The following is a 22,458-nucleotide window of genomic DNA, read 5'->3' on the forward strand; positions in this document are numbered from 1 at the left end:
CCATGCTTCTTTTGGAGGAATATCCCTGAGCCATGCTCAGAGACATGTTCACCATATAGTAAGACCAAGGTGAGACTGGGATCCATCCATTTCTTTGTGAAGGTATAATTGTAAACTCTGTGTGTCTTAAGGTCCTTTTGTATAAAATCATAACTGCCAGCACTGCTTTACATCACTAGCATCTACTAAAAGCAAAAAAAGAAGATGACCTTCTACCCTCTGTTATTAGCATGTTGAAAGATGTGCTCAAAGCTATTTGAGAACCCAGTGGATGGGTGGAAGAAGAGAAAGTGGTAGGATGCTTGACACTTACAGATGCTGTCTTGGCCTATCATGGACTAGAATGTGAACACAGACATTCAGAGGTTCAGCTTGCATAAATCACCTATTGTAAAGTTTCAGCTGACAGCTCATCCCTCCTTGTTTGTCTCCCAACTGCATCACTTGGTTGACCTTTTCTGAGTAAACTCTTGTTATGCATGGAATTGATTTGCCTTGGCCTCTAGCCCAGTGGTAGGGACATCTTATTGTGGTAGTCTGATGTATGAAAAAATAGTTAAGCACTAAAACTAGTCAAAATGCAAAGCTCACCTGTAAAGCTCTGGCTTTATATTGTTCAGCTTTCTTATTCTGTTACAAAATAAGAACTATGTGATTTTTTTTTTCCTTCCAGGCATTCATCTTACTCATTAAACTGTCAATGTGTGGAAGCTTTCTGTATAAGAAAAAGATAATGGAAAACGTTAGTACAGTTTATGTAAGCCAGTAGGACCTGAACTATTCAACCACTTCACTCTGTATATATCTTTACTTGTGTGAGAAGACTCATGCACTGCAGTGGTACACTCTACCGAGTAATGCTATCTTATGTGCATAAACATGTTAGACAAAAAGACTGGTTTTAGATGCAAATATTTCAAATGCACATTCCCATAGCTGAGAAAAAAACAAATAAGAAACATATCCCTAAATGTGTGAATGCTCTGTGGTATCTCAACTCCATTAATGTGCTACAGGAGCTGGATTTCATGACTCTAAATAGCACTGATGTAAAAACTTGCTAGGCGATCTGTGGATTGGTTTGTCCTCCCTAAAACCCTCAAAGAACACCACAGAGAACTTAAATATTGCAAGGCTCTATCTTCATCCTCTTGAAACTCCATCTTGTGCAGATGTCCCTGGTACATAAGGCCAATAAGGTGATATTTTAGCCGCTAAGACTATTAAATACACAGAGGTTTACCATACCAGAGAAACCTCACCTCATTGAGGAAATCCTCTGAGATGAATATGTAGACTGGGAGAAAGCTTATGTATCTCCTGCACTTGTGTTCTTCCCTAAGCATCCACTTATAGCTACATTTGGAGAAAGGAATCTGACCTTCAGTCAGAACCAGTAAGGCTGTTCTGGGATGTCTAAACAAGCCTGTTTTTCTGCTAGGTATAGAGGCAGCTTAAAGCCCACACAGCTGCAAATGGCTTCTTTGCAGTGTCTAGAATTACAGGAAATTAATCATACTCCTAAAAAACTTCTCTTTGTTTGAAAGTATCTCATAGGTAATTTAGCAGCATGTAGAAGACTATTACATTCTGCCTTCAGTGCAAATAAAGGGGAAAGAGTTAATGTCAGAAGGGAGCTATAGTTGCAATTTCATTGTTAATCAGCTCAAGGAGATTGCTTGTGAGTTCATCACTGTGAACATGGGTATGAAATTTTTAGATTAATCCTCAATGTGTAGCCACACTTGAATGGACATCACATCTTCAAAATTTGGATTAGCAAGCTGAAATCAAGATTTCTGTCTAAGAAGGGTGACGTCTCATCTGAGCAATTCTTTGTGGCTTTTAAAATATACATATATCTAGATGAATTTTTAAGAATGAAAAGTGTCATCATGCTAAAATTATCCTTTGTCCAGTAGCCAGTGGTGAACTCTGAAATCTTTGAGTTCTAGGATTTTGAAGTATGATGGGTGGGTTTTGCTGTCATCTCTCTAGAAAAATATTTCCTATTCTTATGTTTGAGTTAATTTAAAACTTTGCACAGATCTCCATTTTCTTCGTGTGTAAATAATGATTTATATAGAATGCTCACCATTTTTTCCTGCTGTGTCTCCTAGTGTTTTTTAAAGCCTTGATTTTCAGAAGGGGAAAATGCTATTTTAAATGCCACAGTTGGCACCTAAATTGTTCATCATTTCTGCTGGGGAGAGACTGCCCAATTCACTCAGACCAGGCTGGTGTTCTCTCATGTTATTTTGTACTGATTACTATTCTTTTACTTAACTTCTTATGAAGCTGTCTTAGATCCAAACATAAAACTCTTATAAGCAGAAAAGATATAGTTTTCTGGGTTGCTATAACATAGCTTATTAGGATACAAATATCTGAGAAAAGTGATAAAGAAATTCACCAGGTATATAATATTTTAAAATGACAGTCAAAATTAATACAGTGATATATGTTATTAAACTTGTAGATACTCATTCTCTAACCTGGAGGATAAGATTATATGGCCATTTTCAACAGGGAGACAGAGAGCTCAGGGGCATCAGTGGAAATATATACAGTAGAAATGATTGTGCTTTCGATTTTCATATTATAATCATCAGAATTTCATCAACATCCACAAGAAAATGAAATAAATGTGTCCATTTTATTTAAGAAACCACACAGTTGAGGAAAAATTTATGCAGCGTTACAAAGTATCTGTTACTTTGTTTTTTCTTCACAGTCCTCAGATGAAATAAGCAAAGAATACTTGATTTTTTATCTGCATTGCAGATCTCAGAGCACTTTTAAACTCTGCGTCTCATTTTACAAAGTCTGACTATTATGGATGATTTTTCTTTAAGTCCATCATTTTCAGTTACTTCTTGTTTTCAATGTTACAATAAATAGGTATATTTTGTTCTGGTTAGCTTTCCATAGTTCAAATTATTAAACAGTAGTTGGTGAAAACATTCTTACAGAATTCATAGATATTGCAGAGTGGATATTTTAATCTCTGTTTTAAATATGATGAAAGGTGAAATGATTTGCCAAGAATTCAAAGCCAGTCACTGGAGACACATTAGAACTTGAGATGTTCTTCCTTTGCAGCCAGTCTGTGGTACTTGTTTGGTACTAAAAAAATAGCAATTAACAGCTGATGTTTTTGCATTGCAAAAGTTTTAAATATTCCATGGTAGCCTTGCAAGCCCACATGCAACATGAGAACTTTCTAACTGATTGATGTTAACTGCTTTTGCTTTTAGCTGGAGCTCTTACGTGTTGGTATTTTCCATTTCATCTTCTTCAGAAATCTTGGAGGCCCAAAGGTGAAACTCACAGTTGTTACTCTTTGGGAAAATAAGAATTAAATTTGGATTTTTGTGGCTGGTGTGAAGTTCCAGGGAATATAAGTAATGATATTTGGGAAGGGAGTGCTAAAGACTGTTGGATAAACTCAGATTGTAAAAGGGAGTATATCGATCATAGAAGGAAGGGATGACCACTTGGGATTAATGTAAAACTGCTGTCAGAGGATGTAGGGAGGCAACTAGGAAAGCTAAAGCCTTGTAGCTGTACCTTACAAGGGAGATCAAGGACAACAAGAAGAGCTTCTTCAAATACATTGAAGATAAAACTAATGCTAGAAGCAATGTGGGCCCGCTGTTGAAGGAGGCATGTGCCCTGGTGATAGAGGATATAGAGAAGGTAGAGGAACTGAATGACTTCTTTGCTTCTCTCTAGACTGCTGGACACTGTCCTTAGGAGCCCCAGACTCCAGAGGCAGTCATGTTAAAGGAGGATTTTTTTTTGGTTGATGAGGACCAGGTTAAGGATCAGTTGAGCAATCTGGATGTACATGAATCCATGTGTCCCAATGGGATACACCTGTGGGTGCTGAGGGAGCTGGTGGAAGTCATTGCTAAACCACTCTCCATCATCTTCTGTAAGTTGTGGAGAACAGGAGAAGTGCCTGAGGACTGGAGGAGAGCAAATGTCACTCCAGTCTTCAAAAAGGGTAAGAAGTAGGAGCTGGGTAACTACAGACCGGTCAGCCTCACCTCCATCACTGGAAAGCTGATGGAATGACTTATCTTGGGCACTGTCTCCAGGCATTTAAAGGACAAGAGGGTCATTAGGAGCAGTCAACATGGCTTTACCAAGGGGAAGTCATGTTTGATCAGCCTGATAGACCTTTATGAGGACATAACCAGGTGGATAGATGGTGGTAGTGCAGTGGATGTGGTTTATCTTGATTTCAGTAAAGCATTTGAAATCGTCTCCCACAGCATCCTCACAGCAAAACTGAGAAGGTGTGGGCTGGATGATCAGGTAGTGAGGTGGATTGTTAACTGGTTGAAGGGAAGAAGACAGAGAGTTGTGATCAATGGGGCAGGGTCTAGTTGGAGGCCTGTATCTAGTGGAGTCCCTCAGGGGTAGGTGCTGGGACTGGTACTGTTCAATATATTCATCAATGACCTTGCTGAGGGAACAGAGGGCACTGTCAGCAAGTTTGCTGATGATACTAAACTGGGGGGAGCGGCTGACACACCAGAAGGCTGTGCTGACATTCAACGAGACCAGGACAGGCTGGTTTGGGCAGGGAGAAATCTAATGAAATTCAACAAGGGCAAGTGTAGAGTCTTGCATCTGGCAAAGAATCACCCCTTGTACCAGTACAGGTTGGGGAATGAACTGTTAGAGAATAGTGTAGGGGAAAGGGAACTGAGGGTGCTGGTGTACAGCAGGATGAGTATTAGCCAGCAATGAGCCCTTGTAGCCATGGAGGCCAATGGCATCCTGGGCTGTATTAGAAGGGCTGTGGTTAGTGGGTCGAGAGAGGTTCTCTTCCCCCTCTACTCTGCCCTCGTGAGACCATATCTGAAATATTGTATCCTGTTCTGGGCCCCTCAGTTCACGAACAGGGAGCTGGTGGACAGAGTTCAGCACAGGGCCACAAAGATTATGTAGGGAGTGGAGCATCTCCCTTATGATGAAAGGCTGAGGGAGCTGGGGCTCTTTAGCTTGGAGAAGAGACTGAGGGGGAACCTCATCAGTGTTTACATATACATAAAAGGTAGGTGTCAGGAGGATGGAACTGTTGTCCAAATGTTGTAGTAGTGCAGGCAATATTCACTCGAAGATGTAGAGAGTCTAAGTCTCAAAACCACCCTTCCTTTGCTAGCTACCTCCTTATATGCTGCTTCTGCCCATGAGATCACCCAGGGCCCAACTTGCAGCACCTGTTTCTGAAGTAGCATGCCAGCTGCATTAACTTATGCCTACCATCTTTATTCAAGCTGGCTGGTCCGAGCTACATCTATGCCTACATGGAACCCAGCTGTTCTCAGTGATGACCAATGATAGGACAAGGACCAATGGGTACAAGCTGGAACATAAGAGGTTCCAAAGAAATACAAGGAAGAAGTTCTTCACTATGAGGGTGATGGGGCACTGGAACAGGCTGCCCAGATGGGCTGTGGAGTCTCCTTCTCTGGGGACGTTCAAAACCCACAAGTTCCTGTGTGATCTACTGTAGGTGCCCTGCTCTGGCAGGGGGATTGACTAGATGATCTTTTGAGGTCCCTCGCAACCTTTAAGATTCTGTTATTCTGTGATTCTGTTCACAATGAATAGCTATTCAGTGCATATTGGAAACAGAAGTGTCCTGATCCCCTTTTAATTGCAATTAATTTGGCAGAAGTTAATCCTCCTTACTTTACAACCAACCTCAGAGAATTCTAGGTGGCTGGGGGTGGCTGGGCCTAACTCCTGAGTGATATCCGATCAAACAGATTATCGTTGTTTTGTGTATTCTCGGGAACAGAATTAAGACTCAAAAGCTGAATCAAGTGCTATACTACTTCATTTGTTCTAAAACAAAGGAAAGGAAGAAACAAAAGAGTAAGAGAGAGAGAGAGAGATTACAATAGTCACCACACAAGCCCACCGTGTCCCAGCATTCGAATTGTCCTCTATAACAATGTTTCATGCAATGTTCTCTTGAGTCAGTAGTTCCTGGTGGGGGGAATAATATTCTTCTACCATCCCATCTGTGCTGGTCTTGCCTTTTATAACATCATTTCATTGCATAGTCAATGAACTCCTGGAACTGTTTGGTGTATCCACACCTCTCACTTCGGTGGTGTGGCGCATGCCCAATACCATCCCTGGAGGGTCCTGGAAAGTTCTGGAGGGTCCAAGCCCCTCCTCCACATCTCTTGTTTTCAATCTTCAGTCAACCCTGGGCCCGGGTGCATGCACAGAGGCAATATGTTCCGAGGCAGCAGGACCTCATTCTGAGACAATAGGTTGTATAAGCGTCTCTAACAAATAGAACTTCCTTGGTTGCCAGGGTGTTGTGGTTTTAGCAGTTAACTATGCTGTTAACAATGGTGGGGCATATTTTACAGCACCGTACAACAAATAAGGGCAAAAGAGGTAACCTGTCCGAGATCACAGTGTTAGCCAGATTTAGATTCCAAATTCCTGCCTCTCTGCCCCATACTCTAATAGGTGCTCACTTCTCTTATGGAATGTGGCACTTGCATATTTTGATGTAGAGAAAACAGAATATATACACTTTAGCATGACACTAACAGTGGCTGGCTGTTATATACTAAAGAAACATACTAGCCTGCAAAAGACCTGATGTTATTTAAAAACTTTGCATTTGTATGTAGCAAGGGTAAGATGATCAGCATAATGAAAATGCCTGTCCTTTTTATTTGTTCCAGGCATATAGCTCTTGACTGATATGCAAATGCTACTGATGGATGCTCTGAATTCTCATGGTTGTTAGTGTGTTTACAGGATAAATATAGTAGATTAACTAAATAATGGTGAATGTAGACAAGACTGTCATGGGAGAGAATAATGATGTGGGCAAGCCAATTACAGCTTACCTGATCATGTCCAGCCTTCAGATGATCTACTAAGTTGACTTTGAACAGTAGCTGGCAACTCTCAAACATGTTAAAAATCCCCTGACAGGAAAAAACTGAAACACAGACCAAGTGACCTGAGTTAAAGCAAGCTGTTGAGTCATTCTGATCCTGAAGGACCTCAATAAACTATTACAGGATATTCTCACCCAAAGCCTAAGAGGGGGATCATCTGTGTGGTTTACCTCAGAGAGAAATGTGGCCAAACACCTCAGCACATGCAATTATAGAGTTTAACAGGAGACAAAAATGCTACTAGTCTTGTTACCATGACAGCCATTGGTACATACAGCACTTTCTTCCTGCAATCTGTCACAGTATCTGTTAATAGTCATCAGCAGTGCTATATTCTTCAACTTTTTCTTTCTCTTCATTTCAAAGAAGTGTGAATCAATGGTTTCCTTCTCCTTCTACACTCTGTTCTTGGTGGCTCAATTGCATTGGACCAAGCACTCTGTGCAAACATAGTTCTCATAATTCTGTAGCTGCCAGCAGACTCCACCTTGGAGTGACATTGCCTCTGGGTTCAGGTGATGGAAGACCTCTCCACATGTTTTTTTAATACTATGCTTTCTTTGTTATTTTCAAGGCCTAATTTAAAACATTTAGAGTTTTCAGTTGTATTTTTTTGTTTGACCTTTGGCCTATGGTTGCATTACACTGTATAAATAACAGTTTTGCTTTATACTACCTTGTGCCCTCTCCAGATGAGTTACCATTTTCTTTTTGCAGCCTTTGGCCTCCATTTTTTTGTGTTCCTCTCATAATAGTAAATAGTAATTATCCAAGGAAAATGTTCTTCTGAAGAACTATGGCATTCAGTTAGAGAAAGCAGCAATTGCATTTCTAAGAATGATCATAGAATTATAGAATCATAAATTACTTGGGTTGGAAAATACTGTAAACCTCACACTGCCAAGTCCACCACTAATCTGTGTCTCTAAGTGCCACATCTACATGTCTTTTAAATACCTCCAGGGATGGTGATTCTACCAGTTCTCTGGGCAGCCTGTGCTAGGGCTTGACAACCCTTATGGTGAAGAAATTTTTTCTATTATCCATCTAAATCTTCACTGGTACAACTTGAGGCTGTTCCTCTTGTCCTATCACCTGTAACTCCATATGTAACATTTATTTTCCATTGCTATGAGCTTCTGTCCTACTTCACAATTTGTGTACTACTGAAGATCATTCTCAATGATTCATAAGGAATCTACTTTAAAGGAAAGAGAGACCATTTTTTTGATCCTCAGCACACTTTAGTGTAGATGTAGCCTGGAAACTTTTACTTCCTTTTAGGGTTACAAAGGTAGAGGCTATTCATAATTTTGACTTCTGATTATTACTGAAATAGTTGTTAAAGTACAGCTAGGCTTCTTCGAAAACATTACAAAATACCTCTTTTATCAGCAGAGAAAATGACAACTTGAGTCACATTATAAACACAGGGAGGGCTGCTTATATTGTTGCAGCTGGGAGAGAAGGACACCAGATACCTGAAAGCAAAAGAGTGGCCTGTAGGTAATTGAACAGGAAAGATGCAGCATCTGTCTCTGGAGTGTTGAGCCCTTGCACAAAACACATTGCCTTCCTGAAGAGATACGATTCACCCCAGTGTCTGTCTGTCTCTGAATTTGTCACTAGTTTTTATAGACCAATGGTACAGTCAGTATACAGAAAGAGGCACTTCCAGAGAGATAGTTGCTGTTAGGAGCAAATCACAGGATAGAATGAATTGATCCGTGGAGGCACTTTTATTCCTCTGATAGACATAAATGGAAGGTTATACCGTCAGAGAGTGGTAAGAGTTTGAAGGGACCTCTAGAAATCATCCAGTCCAATCCAATCACCCTGCTAAAGCAGGTTCATCTATATCAAATCACAAAACCAGCCTTGTCTTGGAAACCTTTATTTTTTTATACTTTGATCTCTACAAATCCACGTACAACCCCTGTATGTAGATTCATAGAATCACAGAATGGTTTGGGCTGCAAGAGGACATAAAGATCATCTCATTCCAATCCTTTTGCCATAAGCAGGGACACCTTGCACTAGACCAGGTTGCTCCAAGTCCCATCGAGCCTGCCCTTGAATGCTTCCAGAGTTGTGGCAGCCACAACCTCTCTGGGCAACCTGCTCCAGCACCTCACCATCCTCACAGAGAAGAACTTCCTAATATCTAGTCTAAATCTCCCCTCCTTCAATTTGAAGCTGTTGCCTCTTGTCCTATTACTACATGCCCTTGTAGAAAGTCTGTCTTGTTGGCACCTTTAGATATGCGAGGCTTTTTGAAGGTATCTCTAGAGCCCTCTCTTCTCCAGGATAAATAAGCCCAAGTATCTCAGCTTGTCTTCATAGAATTGGTGCTCCAGCCCTCTGATCATTTCCAGGTGCTTTCTAGAATATATTTTTCTTTATTTTTACTGTTTCAGCCCATTAATGAAAGTTTTCAGGAGACAGTGAATTTTCATTTTCTGGGACACTTCTCTGAAGTAGAAACTCAAAGTCTGCCTGAATGGAAAATGTAAGAATTTATAGTTGCTTGTTTACCTCCTTCCATTTGTATTGATTCTGGAAAGCATGGGCTTCAAGGAGATTTTCTACTCTTAACTGATGCTGTTAAAATTACATCAGTCCTGAACTCATGGACTGTACCAACAGTAGAAAGGTAAAGCCTGAAAAATAGGAATCTATTTTCTATGCAAATGGAATCTATTCAGCAGAAAATCCCCACACTCAGCACTTTGCTGTAGCTGGATATTTTTTGAGTGCTTTGTATGCATCTGGCATTTTCTCCAGCAATGCTAAGTTCTTAGTCCTGAACAGTTTGACTCCTACTGGGTCCAGAAAATGGGCAAAATGGGTTGTTTTAGTGCCATGGCTTAGTTTGTTACAACCTGGAACACAAAAAAATCCATTTAAATGTAAGAAAAAACTTCTTTACTGTGAGGGTGAGGGAGCCCTGGCACAGGCTGCTCAGGTTGGGTGTTGAGTCTCCTTCTCTGGGGGTTTCCAAAACCCACCTGGACACATTCCTGTGTGACCTGATCTAGGTGGACCTGTTCCTTCCAACCCCTACCATTCTATGATTCTATGATTCTAACTTCCTTCATAGTTGATCACAGACCATGAATTTGTGAAGTCACCAGGTGCAGGTAGTGCCATTTTGCTCACAAGAGAGATCCAGCTGCCTCAGGTTTATTCATATGTATCAAGGAGACAGCTATGGCTTCAGCTTTCCCACAGTGTGATTTCCTGGGCCAGATTGTATCATGAGACAGCTTGTTTCCAAATTCAATTAATCTTGGGCTTAAAACAAATCATAGAAAGGTCAGTCCCATGTGAAAGGTATACAAACTGCTCTCAGTGCTACAGATACTGAACACATTAAAGGTGTGCTTAGGAACAGGATTTCTATGTAGCCATAATAAAGATCATCCTGGAAAACTGTACAAAACTGAAAGCAAAAGCAAATCCCCAGTTGAAGTGTTCAGCCCTCCACAATTTTCATCTATTTATAGAGGAAAGATTTTCGAGGCCTAATTTTTCTTTTATCTTTTCTACAGATGGGATTCCTGTCCCTAAATTTAAACATTTATAGTACAGACACGTCCCAATGAACAGATCAGCCCAGGTTGCCTTTATAGTTAATGGTAAGAAAGATAGAGTTTTAAAAAACAATTTATTTGACCCAATTTCAATGTGTTTTTGATGGTGACAGAACTCATCCTGTAGAGTCCACTGGCTGCACTGACTACATTCCTCTTCACTTTCAAGGGAGCCTAGAGATCTCTCTAGGCTACTCTACAGACTATTAAACTGAGACAAATGATCTCATCCACATCCTCTGCCATTCAGAGGACAACTGGCCTGAGCAATGCCCATATATCGATTCTTTTATTGACTACTCAGTTTTTATTTTTTACAGATTTTACCTCCAGAAAAGAATTTTAGGGAGCATAAGTCATAAAATCTTATACAATTCTTCTAAAGAGGAGTGCTGTTTCCTCCTACAAATTGTTTCTAATTCTCAGAAGTTTCATATAAAGAGGTTATTAGTTATTACCATAAGAGGGTGAAACGGGCTGTTCTTTGATAATCAGCTATTTCAAATGAAATTGTGGCTCTCTTGGTGTGGAGGAATGCTCAGCTATTGGTTTCAGTGGGAACTGGAATTTTAATATTAAATTCAGAGGACTGTGTTGGAGGAATTACCTTTGTTCATAATCAGAAGTGGAAAACAAATTTGACTCACCTAACTTTAGATATGCGCAGTGTAGAAAGCTGCAATTAAGGCAGACACCTCAGTGTTCTCTTACAGGCAATTGCTAGTGTTACAACATTTATACATTCATCTGATTTAAATGTACACTTTAAAATGAGCAGTGACTGGTTCTTCCCTTGGCTGTTAAGGGAAGAGACCTACTGCAGGAACAAGCATGGAAATATTAAGTGTAGTATAGCAATGATATCATAAAGGCCTTTAGGATAAGCTAATAAACATCTAAAATTTAAGGATCCCAAGAATTTATTTCATTCAGGAATCTTCAAATTACAAAAAAATCTAGGAAAGTGATGTAAACTCCTACTCTGGGTTTTACATCTTTGTTGTTCTCCTATCTATATTTACTATCACCTGGCAAATTAAAAATCCCATGGAATTCAGAAAAAATTATTAAAGTGTAATTTAAATAACCCCTAGGTTGTTCCAGACCAACTAGCTAATCTTATATTCAAAGACAGAAGCAGGGGCACAGAGGCCAAGAAAATCCATTTGTTCATTATCATAGGTAGTCTTTTGATCTGTGTTAAGATCATCTTGAAGGATCTAGGATAAAAGGGTTACAGTCAGGACTGTTTATTTAAGCTGATATCCTTCTGCAAGTGGCTATCTTCATGTAAGGCCTGAGAAAGCTGCTATACTCTGTGTATAAATGAAGTTCTCTTTAATGGGATCACAGAAAAGAGAAAGAGATTTTGATTCAGGATATACCTAAGAGTTCAGCACTACAAGGCCCTACAGTGGGCTTTTCCTCATGACAAAGAAATACCATCCCAAATTATTATTCTGGAGTAGTCAAAGGTACTTGTTTCCTACTTTGGTCCTAAGGAAATACTGCCCTAAGAAAGACTTAACAAACTGACAAGAAAATGTAACTAGCTTTAACTAACTTGATCCTGTTGATTACAAAAAGAAAAAGAAAAGAAAAGACAGGGAAAAAATATATTTTGTCAGAAATTCTCAGTTGGCAATAGCTTGTAAATACTCATGGCCATGTGGACCTAGCATGCCTCTTCCCAGAGAGGAATGGAAAGCTTTACATGCTCTCCTTTTTCCACACGAGAACCACTAATGTAAAACAGGATAAGATGATTGATCCATCAGGAACAAATCAGCCAGGCAAATTGGTCTCAAAATGGCCAAATAAGTTGTAAGTCAGATGACAAAGGTCTGAAAGCACACTTATTTGAAAAATGAAGTGAGTTGTGCAGCAATTTCAGAGTGAAAAGATGTGGTATGGGGAAGAAGAGGTAATGAGAACAGACTTCGCCCTCCATCTCATCCCACAATCTCTTGAGCAGCTGATAATCGTGTGCGTGAATGGAAATTTTCTGTTCAGTGAAATTAATCTCTTAGAGTAGTGACATTTTTACTATTTAATAAGAAGAGACTGTAAAATGCACTTTGTCTGCATAGAGATTTTTGTGTGAACTAGTGAACTCTCCTGTTTTGATGATTGAGGTTTTTTGTATTCAAGTAACTAAAAACAGGTTTTCATTTATAATGTTTCTAAAATTAATCAGACATTCCTATTGCAGTAATGGAGAATTAGGAGAGCCCTCCAGTGGCAAAGCAAAAGAAATCAACATTGCTCTGGCAGCCAGCCACACAAGTCTAGAAACTAGAGGGAAAAATATATATTTCAAAGGTAGTACTTTCCAATCTTATTAAGGACTTATATCCTGCTTATATTGGTCCTTTGATCCCAAAGAATTCCATAGAACTTGACAAACTATCTGACAGAATTAAATAGAATATATTTATTCATTTGTCGTTTCTGTCTATTTGCATGAAGGGGAAAATACTTTAGGGATAAACTAGTAGGTTTTCTATTTAATAACTTTAAAAGAAAATAAAATGAAGAGAACATGATCCTCACTGAAGTAATTCTCAGTATTCAGACAACAATAACTGCAGAAAAAATCTTCACAAAAAATAACTATTTGTTCATTAAATAGGCCCCAAAGACAAAGTTGTGATGACCAGGTGCTTGCTGCATGCAATATTGCTGTTAATTGTGATTCTGATGATTTTATTAGCTGGGGAAGGGAAGAAGTAATGAAAAATAACACTTTTTCCAGGCCTTAGTCTTCAGAGTTTGACATCTACTTATAACTGCCAGTCAGCAACACCATGAATGGCTACTCTGATTGGAGATAGGAGGCTTTGAAAGGTTAATGAGGGCTTTTCATGAGTCCATAAGAGAAGCAGCACTTGTTTAGCAATAAGATGATATCTTCTCTTTGCAATTGAGTGTGAGAGGATATGAATTACAAAATGTTTAATCAGAACATTACATGTTTTCCCAAAACTCTTTTTTTAATATTATTGGGGTGAGATGTGCAGTTTACTAAATACAAAACAAATTAACACATCAGGGAGAAGAAACCCAGCTGTGCTATCAAGTAGATTGGAAGTGCCCCACTTACCAGGATTAATTTTTTGCTGCACCTGTTATTAAAATATCGCTTAAAAATATGAAAGTATCACTTTTTAGTTTTACTATATGATAGTTACATGTATTTTACATCTCTGCTGAAATAAATCTCTTTTAATGTTGCTGCTTGTTTTGGTCTTCAGCTGTTTTGCACTGAATTCTTGGGGACTGATCCATGACTTCTGTAAAAATCCACTGAACCAGTGCTGATTTAACCAGTTATAGACTGAACTCTTCCTTCCTAAACACTTGATACAAACAGAAAAACAATGATTTTGAGGCAGAAAAACAATGATTTTGAGGCTATAAACTGTTTTCCAAGGTTTATTCTTATTTTGAAAGTTCTCACCCATAAAATGGATACAGTAAATTTGCAAGTGGCTCAAAATGTATGTTTCAGAATAACAAGGTTCTAAAAGCTTTTACAACACTAATAAAATTCAAAGGAAAACATAATATTTGAACCTAACAAGTTTGCATTTAAACCAAAGCAGCATCTAAGTCTCAATTCAACAAATTACCTCTATTTACCAAGTCACTCAAACTCCTTAAGTTCTGAAGTCAGTTGAAGTCAAGTGTAGGTTTAGAGTTAAGCAGTGGTTAAACTGCAAAGAGCTAATCAATGAAACTGACTTTGAACAAGGAAACAGCCTTTACCAAAAGAGATATCCCCTAAAGACAGGCATGCTTGGAAAAGAAGCCAACAAAACTGATAAGCCTATTTTTTTATATTTTACAGTGTGTCATAATGTAAGTAGCACATTTTTATTGCACTAAACTTTAAGCTGTGCGACCTGAATGATTTTAAAGCATTTTTCATTGACTCATAGAATCACAGAATCATTTCAGCTGAAAGAGACCTTTTAAGATCGAGTCCAGCCTTTGTCTGAGTCCGATCAACCACTAGAACATTTTTCTAAGTGCAATATCCACCCGTCTCTTAAACACCTCCAGGGATGATGACTCCAGCACCTCCCTGGGCAGCCTGTTCCAATGTCTCACAACCCTTTCAGTAAAGAAATTCCTCCTCATATCCAGCCTGAATCTCCCCTGGCGCAACTTGAGGCCATTTCCTCTAGTTCTATTGCTTGTCACTAGGGAGAACAGACCGACTCCTGCCTCACTACAACTTCTTTTTGGGTACTTGTAGAGAGCAACAAGGTCTCTCCCGAGCCTTCTTTTCTCCAGGCTAAACAGCCTCAGATCCCTCAGCCGTTCCTCATATGAGATGTGCTCCAAATCCTTTACTAGCTTGGTAGCCCACCTCCGGATCCTCTCCAGCACCTCAATGTCCTTCTTGTAGAGGGGCCCAAAACTGGACACAATGTTCCAGGTGCGGCCTCACCAAAGCAAAGTTCAGGGGAATGATCACCTCCCTCCTCCTGCTGACAACACTGATCCTGACACAGGCTAGGATGCCATTGGCCTTCTTGGCTACCTGGGCACACTGCTGGCTCATGTTCTGCCACTGTCAATCAACACTCCCAAGTCCCTCTGTGCCTGGCAGCTTTACAGCCACTCCTCCCCAAGCCTGTAGCACTGCTGGCGGTAAATAACTTTTATGTTATGTAATGTGGAACAAGTGATTACAAACACACGGAATACTTTCTTCAGAAACTGCTGTATGCAACACAAGTGTGTCTGTGTACAGTACAGTTTCCTGACACAATTCATAGTACACAAAGCTCATTGAAATGTAGGTGTTTCTGTGCCTTCTGTGGAATTCTTCCCCATGAAACCATCTCTATGAACTGTAGTTAATATAATTTTTCTTATAAAGGTTTCTTAATGGAGGTTTTTTTTTGTTTCTGCTTTGAAACTGCACTGCACTGCATGATTTACCCTCATCAATTTATGCCTAAGGTACATCTACAGCTCCAATATCCATCTCAGATACGTGTCAGCAAAAGAGAGCTCTATCTAAAATACAATTGTATCTAACCATCTCTTGGGCTGAATTACATCCTACTAAGTAGAATGTCTAAGAGTTCTGAATTCTAAGAAGGTATTTGTCTCCAAATTAAATGAATCATCATTCTCTGAAAGTGGCCATTTCCCTGGAGAGCGTTAGAAAGCCTAGATACCTTATTTAGTCTAGACACCCAAATTTTAGATGGCTGACATTAGGCGAGATGAATCCCTCTGCTACTATGGACCTCTCAAATATCCAGCCTATACGTATGCAAAACATACTCTGTGGTATAGAATCAGAAGTATTGGCCCTGGTAATAAAAAGGCCAAAGTGTAGTGAGTCAAGCTAGGGAAGAGATCTGAAGGGAGGTAGATGGATGTGTTATCCCAGGAGGTATCTAAAATTATGTAGATAGCAAGAGTCACTGATTGCAGACACAGGCACAAAGTAATGCTGTAGAGCTAATGTCCTTCCATCCATCCTATTCTTCTGAGGCTGTTATCTCATATGATAGCAGTTTGAAAGCACTTTGCAAATCACAAGTCAGGGGTTCATTAGGTTCTTTTTTCAGTTATCAGAGTCCTAATATTATTATGATGATCCATTTTCATGCCTGATCATTCCAGTTTCTGCCTAGTGTGACTGGACTTAACTATCACCTCACTGTCTGTTACAGAATGATGCTCTCTTGAGAACTACTGTCTCACTTCTTGAAGTTGGCATGACTGCTCATGATTCTTTCCACTTAATTTCCAAGCGTTTTCTCTGGTGGTTGCTGACTGTCCTGGAGTCCTTATAGCAATAAGCTGGCTGGCAGAGAAATGCAAATCTATTATACAGTGTTCATATTATTATGGTTTTCCTCTTGTAAATTATTACACTAAATTTAAGAAATGGCATATTTAAACATTATGATATGTAGCTAGCATTCTAATAGTCCTACCCTAACAGGAAATTTTTATTCTCACCTTGTTTGATCCTCCATGACATGATAGGCCCAAATGCTCTAGGGAGACAAGGTGCTATGGGCCAGTGAGTAAGAGCTCAGAAAATTATTTGATCTTTATTCTAGGAGTGGGTTTCACTTGACCAAATGCAGACGTTTACATCATCCAAGTTGTTATACGTTCCTCTTTCAAACAGCAGAGTTCCATTCAGGGTATTAGATAGAGCTGAGGGCAACATCAATCTTATTCTAACATAGGTGATTACAATAAATCAAGTGAATTGCATTACAAAATTTCCTATTTCTTTTCATTGTCTGCAAAGAAAACCTAGGCTGATTGGCATCTCTGGAGACATCTGCACTGGAGCTACCATAAGAATTGTGACATGTTCAGAATTTGTTTCTTCTTTGAGAGGATGTTATAAGCATAACAATTTAATGAAGAGAATAAAATTGTCAGGAAAGCTTCATTTGTTCTACAAGGCTACTGCTTTGTGCTACTCTGTGTTTTAGGAATTTTCCCACATTTATGAAGGATTGAAATTAGGTAACTCAAGTAAGTAAAATCTATTACATAGGGTAAAGGCAAAGCAATAATAGTGAAAGACTCTCCTTAGAGAGGTGCTGACAGTGGGATTCTTCCTTTCTGTGGAAGGTCTGATTTTTTGCCTAGTCTAAAATCCAGTAGCGTGAGTGGAGGCACATACTAGAAGACCAAGTGCTTTTAAGAAAATTTGTTGTTATTGCTTCTTGTCAAGTTTGACAATGGTGAGGTACCTGTGGGGATTTAGAGGAGCAGTGTGCAGTGATATCGTTTTCCTAGCTGGAATTCAGATCAAGTCTTCAAGATTAGGTACCTATGTATATACATCTTCAAGTGAAAATCAGCCCTCAAATGAGAATCAATGGATATCTGAGGCTCTATTTGATTGCTTAGATACTGATGTCCCAAAACATTTGAAATGCTTGAGGACAAAGTGCGTGATCTCTAGGTGCTGCTTCAGAAGGGACGGGTCTTCCTTAGGTCCTGTGTTTATCTATCAGCCTCATGCATCTATCTCAGGTGTGATTTTGGTCAGTTGAATCAAAACCTTGGTCTCCCTTAGCAGCTTAGATACCTCATGAGAAGCAGAGTCAAAGCAATCTGAATCTGAGAGCTGGCAAGTCTGCAGTGTTTAAATATGCTGAGTCACAGATTTTGTACCTTGGTGGGCAAAGGTGCCCAAGGGAATATGTAAGCCACTAGCCCAGGATCTCAAAGCCATACAGCTGATGCTTCTCAAAAAACAAGCAAATAAGAGGCTTTAAAACTATGAGTTACAATACTGTAGCTGCAATGCTGTATGCTGGGCAATGAAGGGAAGAACCATAAGCCAAATAATTAATTCTCTTACTGCATATCTTAAGGTTACTTAGGATGCCCTAGTAATTAGATTGTGGCAATTTGGGGCAGACTGATTTTGTTTGTGGGCTAAATAATTTTCTGAAGCATCTGATTTTGGTCATTGTCAGAAATGAGATACTGGGCAACATGATCATATGTTATTTCTATCTTATTTTCTGCTTTCTGAGCTATGTGATGTTTCAAAGTCAATTGTTATGCAGAGTACTTTTGTATTTTCAAAGGAAATGGGAGATTGACTTAGAAACATTTTATCATGCTCCACCTTTTCTTTCTGTGCTTCTTCTCAGCTTAGGACCATATGGGATGACTACTCAGATCTTCCCAACATGATCTAAAAGTCAGCACAACAAAACAGGGAGCAGGGAGACAGGGCAAGCAAAACGTTGACTGGCATGTCCTGAATTTAAACACATCTTGTTGCCTAATGTGTTGTAAGGAGTACAGGGCAAGACCCCTGATTGTAGACGTCTTATTTAGCAACGGTCCCATTGTACCTAATGGAAAGAAGGCGGGACTGATGAGACATATCACAATGGTCATCATTTATTCAAGTGTTAGAAAACTGATTTCTTATTTAAAAAAAAAAAAAAGTTACTTGTTTATGCTGTAACCATTGACAGGCATAAATAAATATATAAAAATTATAGAATCGTAGCATGGTAGGGGTTGGAAGGGACCTTTAGAGATCATCTAGTCCAACCCCCCTGCAGAAGCAGGTTCACCTAGATCAGGTCGCAATGGGTCCTTTGTGTTCTTGTGTCTGTGAAGCACAGACCTTAAATTTGACTGTGTATAACATCACAGTTATCCTGGAGTGAATGTTCCTCTGCTCTCATATGGTAGATGGTGTTCTGCAGAATGATCCAAAACACCTCACTTCAAAGAAAAATAACACTGACAGTTCATAAGTGTGTCAAGGTTAGTCTTTTGTGTATGCTTATAATCTCCCTTTAATGTCTCATAATTTGTCTCATGTAACATGATTCCCTTGTATAGGTTTTATAGCTGTAGAAAATGGCACATGTATTAATGTTCTGGAAGAAATATATTCATGTGTAGCTACAAGCCATTTATTATTTCACAAATCCTTTTTAATCTTTTTAAACACACAGTAAATATATTCTAGCATCAATGAAGCTGCAAAGATTCATCACCACAGACCTACATTTTCAAGTTTTATCTTTGCTCAATACAGTAATACCCCATTTCTAGCAATAAAGGGTGTCTCCTGTTTTGAAGAAATAATTCTATCAACTGAAACAAAAATATGTATTTATCTGTGACTGATATTCCTCTCCACATAAAATAACTTGGAACTTTGAACATTCTCTGTAAATCTCAAGTACATGCAGTAAGGACCATATTTTTATTTGAAGCTTAGCACTCGATTTTGGAAGGGTTTTGTGTCATAGCCAACTCATGCAGCAGAGGATAATTGATCATGAGAAGCCGTAGCATGGTGTGACAGAGAGGACAGCCATATATGACATTCCTAATGTTAGAGTTAGATGCTGAAAGGTCATTGCAATAATTAAAGATTACTGGGGGGCATTTTTTGAATAGAAAAAAGAGAGACCAAAAAAACCCTTGTGCCATTTGAAACTCTTATCCTTTCTCATATTTAAGGGTAACAAAAACACAGAGGTAGACAAATGCAGAGGTAGATACTAAACTCCAAACTAGAGCAGCTGAGCTGTATGAGCAGTTAGTGGATAAACCTGTATTTGTGCCATCAGGCTGAATTCTGCCTCTTGGTTGTGATCTAGAGATTTAAAGACTTAATTTTTGCAAGTAAAAGAGGAATGTTTCTTTCTCATCCTCTTCTTCCTCTTTCTCCCTGTTTGCCATTTTTCCATCAAAACCAGGGTAGAGAAGCCTTTCTTTGAGATTTCCCTGAGTCTTTCACTGAAGATGTGATAAATGTCACAAAACATTCACGATGCCTTTCACGTGAACTTGCATTAACTCCATAAGGCCTGCGCAGAAGTATTGCACTTGTCTTGCAGAACATATCACCCTTTTGAATCAGTTATTTGAGTATGCAGCTGTCTTGCTTATCTCACACTCCAAACACAGATCCATGACTGTGTTAACAGATTGGTTTATAATGTTAGATGATGAGTATGAATGTGGATTAAATGGATTAAAAGAAAGAGATGTAAAGAGCCAATACTCTAACTGTGACTCCATGTGATACTTCTGTGTTGGTGAGGTAAATTCCTGAACATCAATGTTCAAAAAAAAAGGGACGGATTTTGGTGTAATCAGGTTGTTTGATGAAATGTAGTGTGTTTCTTGTCCTAAGCTTTGTGTTGCATATCTGAAGAGATAGGTGACTATTATGCCCAGAAAACATAAGCTCGTCACATCAATGGATAGGGAATCTGGGTGATAAAACAGTCACTGTAGTGGAAAAAGAAGGCTGAATTTTCTTTCTCTGAGAAGAGGAAATTATGGGAGAACTGATGCTTTTTTCTTTTTTTGTTTTTTAATTTTTTTGCTTTTTTATTTTTTTTAATCCCAGTACCCTTCTGGAGTATTGAAATATGTAGTGTCTCTTAATTTTGTGGAGATTGAGTGTCTGAGCAGAGGAGGTGCCTCTAGCAGACACAACCAAGGAGATACTGTCACCTCAGACAAACACATACATTGGCTGCCTGAATCTGCATAGAGCTGAGTTTTGGTGTTGCTAACACCACAATGTCATCTTTTTTAGTCACTGTCAGTAGGGCAAGTAAAAAACTATCACCTGGCTAATCCTACCAACTGTGACTTGGGTTGGAGATTGAGAAACCAGCTGTGTAACAGTGGTGTAAGGGCAGGTATACAAAAATTTCCAGTACTAGGGAATTTTTCACCCTATTTATAAGCAGAGCTCATTCCTTTACTAGAAGAGCTGTAGGTCAAGTTTCTGATCTCTCTTCTGTAAACAAAGCTTACTGAGATGGATATGTGTTTATGTGTTTGTCTGTCTTGTTCACTTCCATAATCTTGCCTACCCAGATGTTTTCTTGCAGATTGGTTGTGCATATATATTTGCATACACATCCGATCAAACAAATGAACACCACTCCATGGGAACAAACCCATTTTTAAGTTGACAAAATTTTTCTGCCTGCCAATAGCAATTACTAGCTTTCTTGGGTTGCTCATTTTTAAGGCAGATCTCAGGTACCTACTACCTGGAAAGATCAAATGCATCTTGGTGGCCTACTGCATCAGCGGAGAATCAGCAGTGTCAGTAGCTACAATATTTCTGTCAATCTTTCGTTTAATTGCACTTGCTTCCTTTATAAGGAGCAGCATTTTCACATCAAATGGGTCAAACTGACATTATCAGGATTTTACTAGATCCATCCAGAGGGAAACTTCCACTAAGTAGTTAATTGTACTCAGGAAAAGCTGCAAAGTAGCTTTTGATCAAGAGGCTACGATGGAAGAGATTATTAAAGGATGGTTCTAATTTCTGGACTGAGAAACAATGAATTGTTTTCTTCATTCAGACTTATTCCTAGACAGTTTGTTCATCACCTCTATATTTATTCTTGAGGGGGTTTTTTTGGTTATTAAATATATGGATTGCAATAGTATTATCTGTGCAAAATGTACAGCTTATGATTTTCAAAAGTTCACTGAACTGGAGACATGGAGGGAAGAATCAGTTTAGATTTAAGATTTTCTAGCTTAAATTAAGAAATCATTCTCTTTAGCCTGAAAAAATATTTAGTTTAATTCATAGCTGTTGTTACGGACATTAACCACTACAATGAACAGCTTAGAAATGAAATCCAGCTTAGTATTTGACACTGTAATATTTGAAGTATTTGAAAAATCTTCAAGTGTTTGTCCTGGAAACTACAGGGCAGCATTTAGGAACATGAAACATACCGAATTTAAAAGTAGTTAATTTTTTGAAAGTGCATTTTTGTAACTTATTAAGTGATGCATTCCTTCCAAGATTCAGGAAACTAGTGTCTGAAGCCTCCAGCCAAGTTTTTTATTTCAGTGTGGTAGGTGCTGCACAAATAGTGTGAGAAAATAGACAAGGGAGATAGTAGGTGAGAAATGAAGACTTTGGACAGGCTAAGTGATTCTTCCCCTGCAGAGAGACAGCAGAAGCAGAAAAACAAAAAGATCTTACCAGCATCCTGGACATGTTTCCTGTCACTAATCAGTTCTGCCTCAATTGAAATAGCCACTGGGTTCAGAGATGCCATGGGGCACTTACAAATGTTATTTTTGGTGAAGATCTCACAACCATCACTGAGAGGCTCTGCTTGAGGAACAAAATTAAATTTTCTGAACTCAACTGCACTGTCAGGAAGAAGCAAAGAAACTTCAAGTGTAGGGTTAAAGTTACTTTGAGGGATAGATGTATGTGAATTGCTTAGAAGTTCAGAGGACCTTTTGTCCCCCTCACTTCAAGAAACAGGTCTTTCTCCTTTAAGCCCCATTTAGACAACCAGTATGATGGTGGTGGTCATGGTGTGTGAATGATGCCAAAGAAATTTTCTCTCCTGCTTTTTGGGATTAGAGGTGGA

The 22,458-nt window shown here is 39.0% G+C and overlaps 1 protein-coding gene across 2 annotated transcripts in view; it reads left to right on the plus strand.

Moving 5' to 3' along the window:
• Positions 1 to 22,458, plus strand: part of CRHR2 (corticotropin releasing hormone receptor 2) — a 163,070-nt gene that overhangs the window by 27,141 nt on the left and 113,471 nt on the right. The window contains exon 1 of one of the 2 annotated variants that reach the window (XM_061996501.1): positions 10,524 to 10,588. The exons of the other annotated variant lie outside the window; for it this stretch is intronic. Coding sequence (XP_061852485.1) covers positions 10,552 to 10,588 — 37 coding nt within the window. The 5' untranslated portion in view covers positions 10,524 to 10,551. Of the gene's footprint in view, positions 1 to 10,523; positions 10,589 to 22,458 lie in introns of those variants that run through there. 2 annotated transcript variants of the gene reach the window in all.

This window comes from Colius striatus, chromosome 5 (genome assembly GCF_028858725.1).
Source record: "Colius striatus isolate bColStr4 chromosome 5, bColStr4.1.hap1, whole genome shotgun sequence".
NCBI classification, from domain to species: domain Eukaryota; kingdom Metazoa; phylum Chordata; class Aves; order Coliiformes; family Coliidae; genus Colius; species Colius striatus.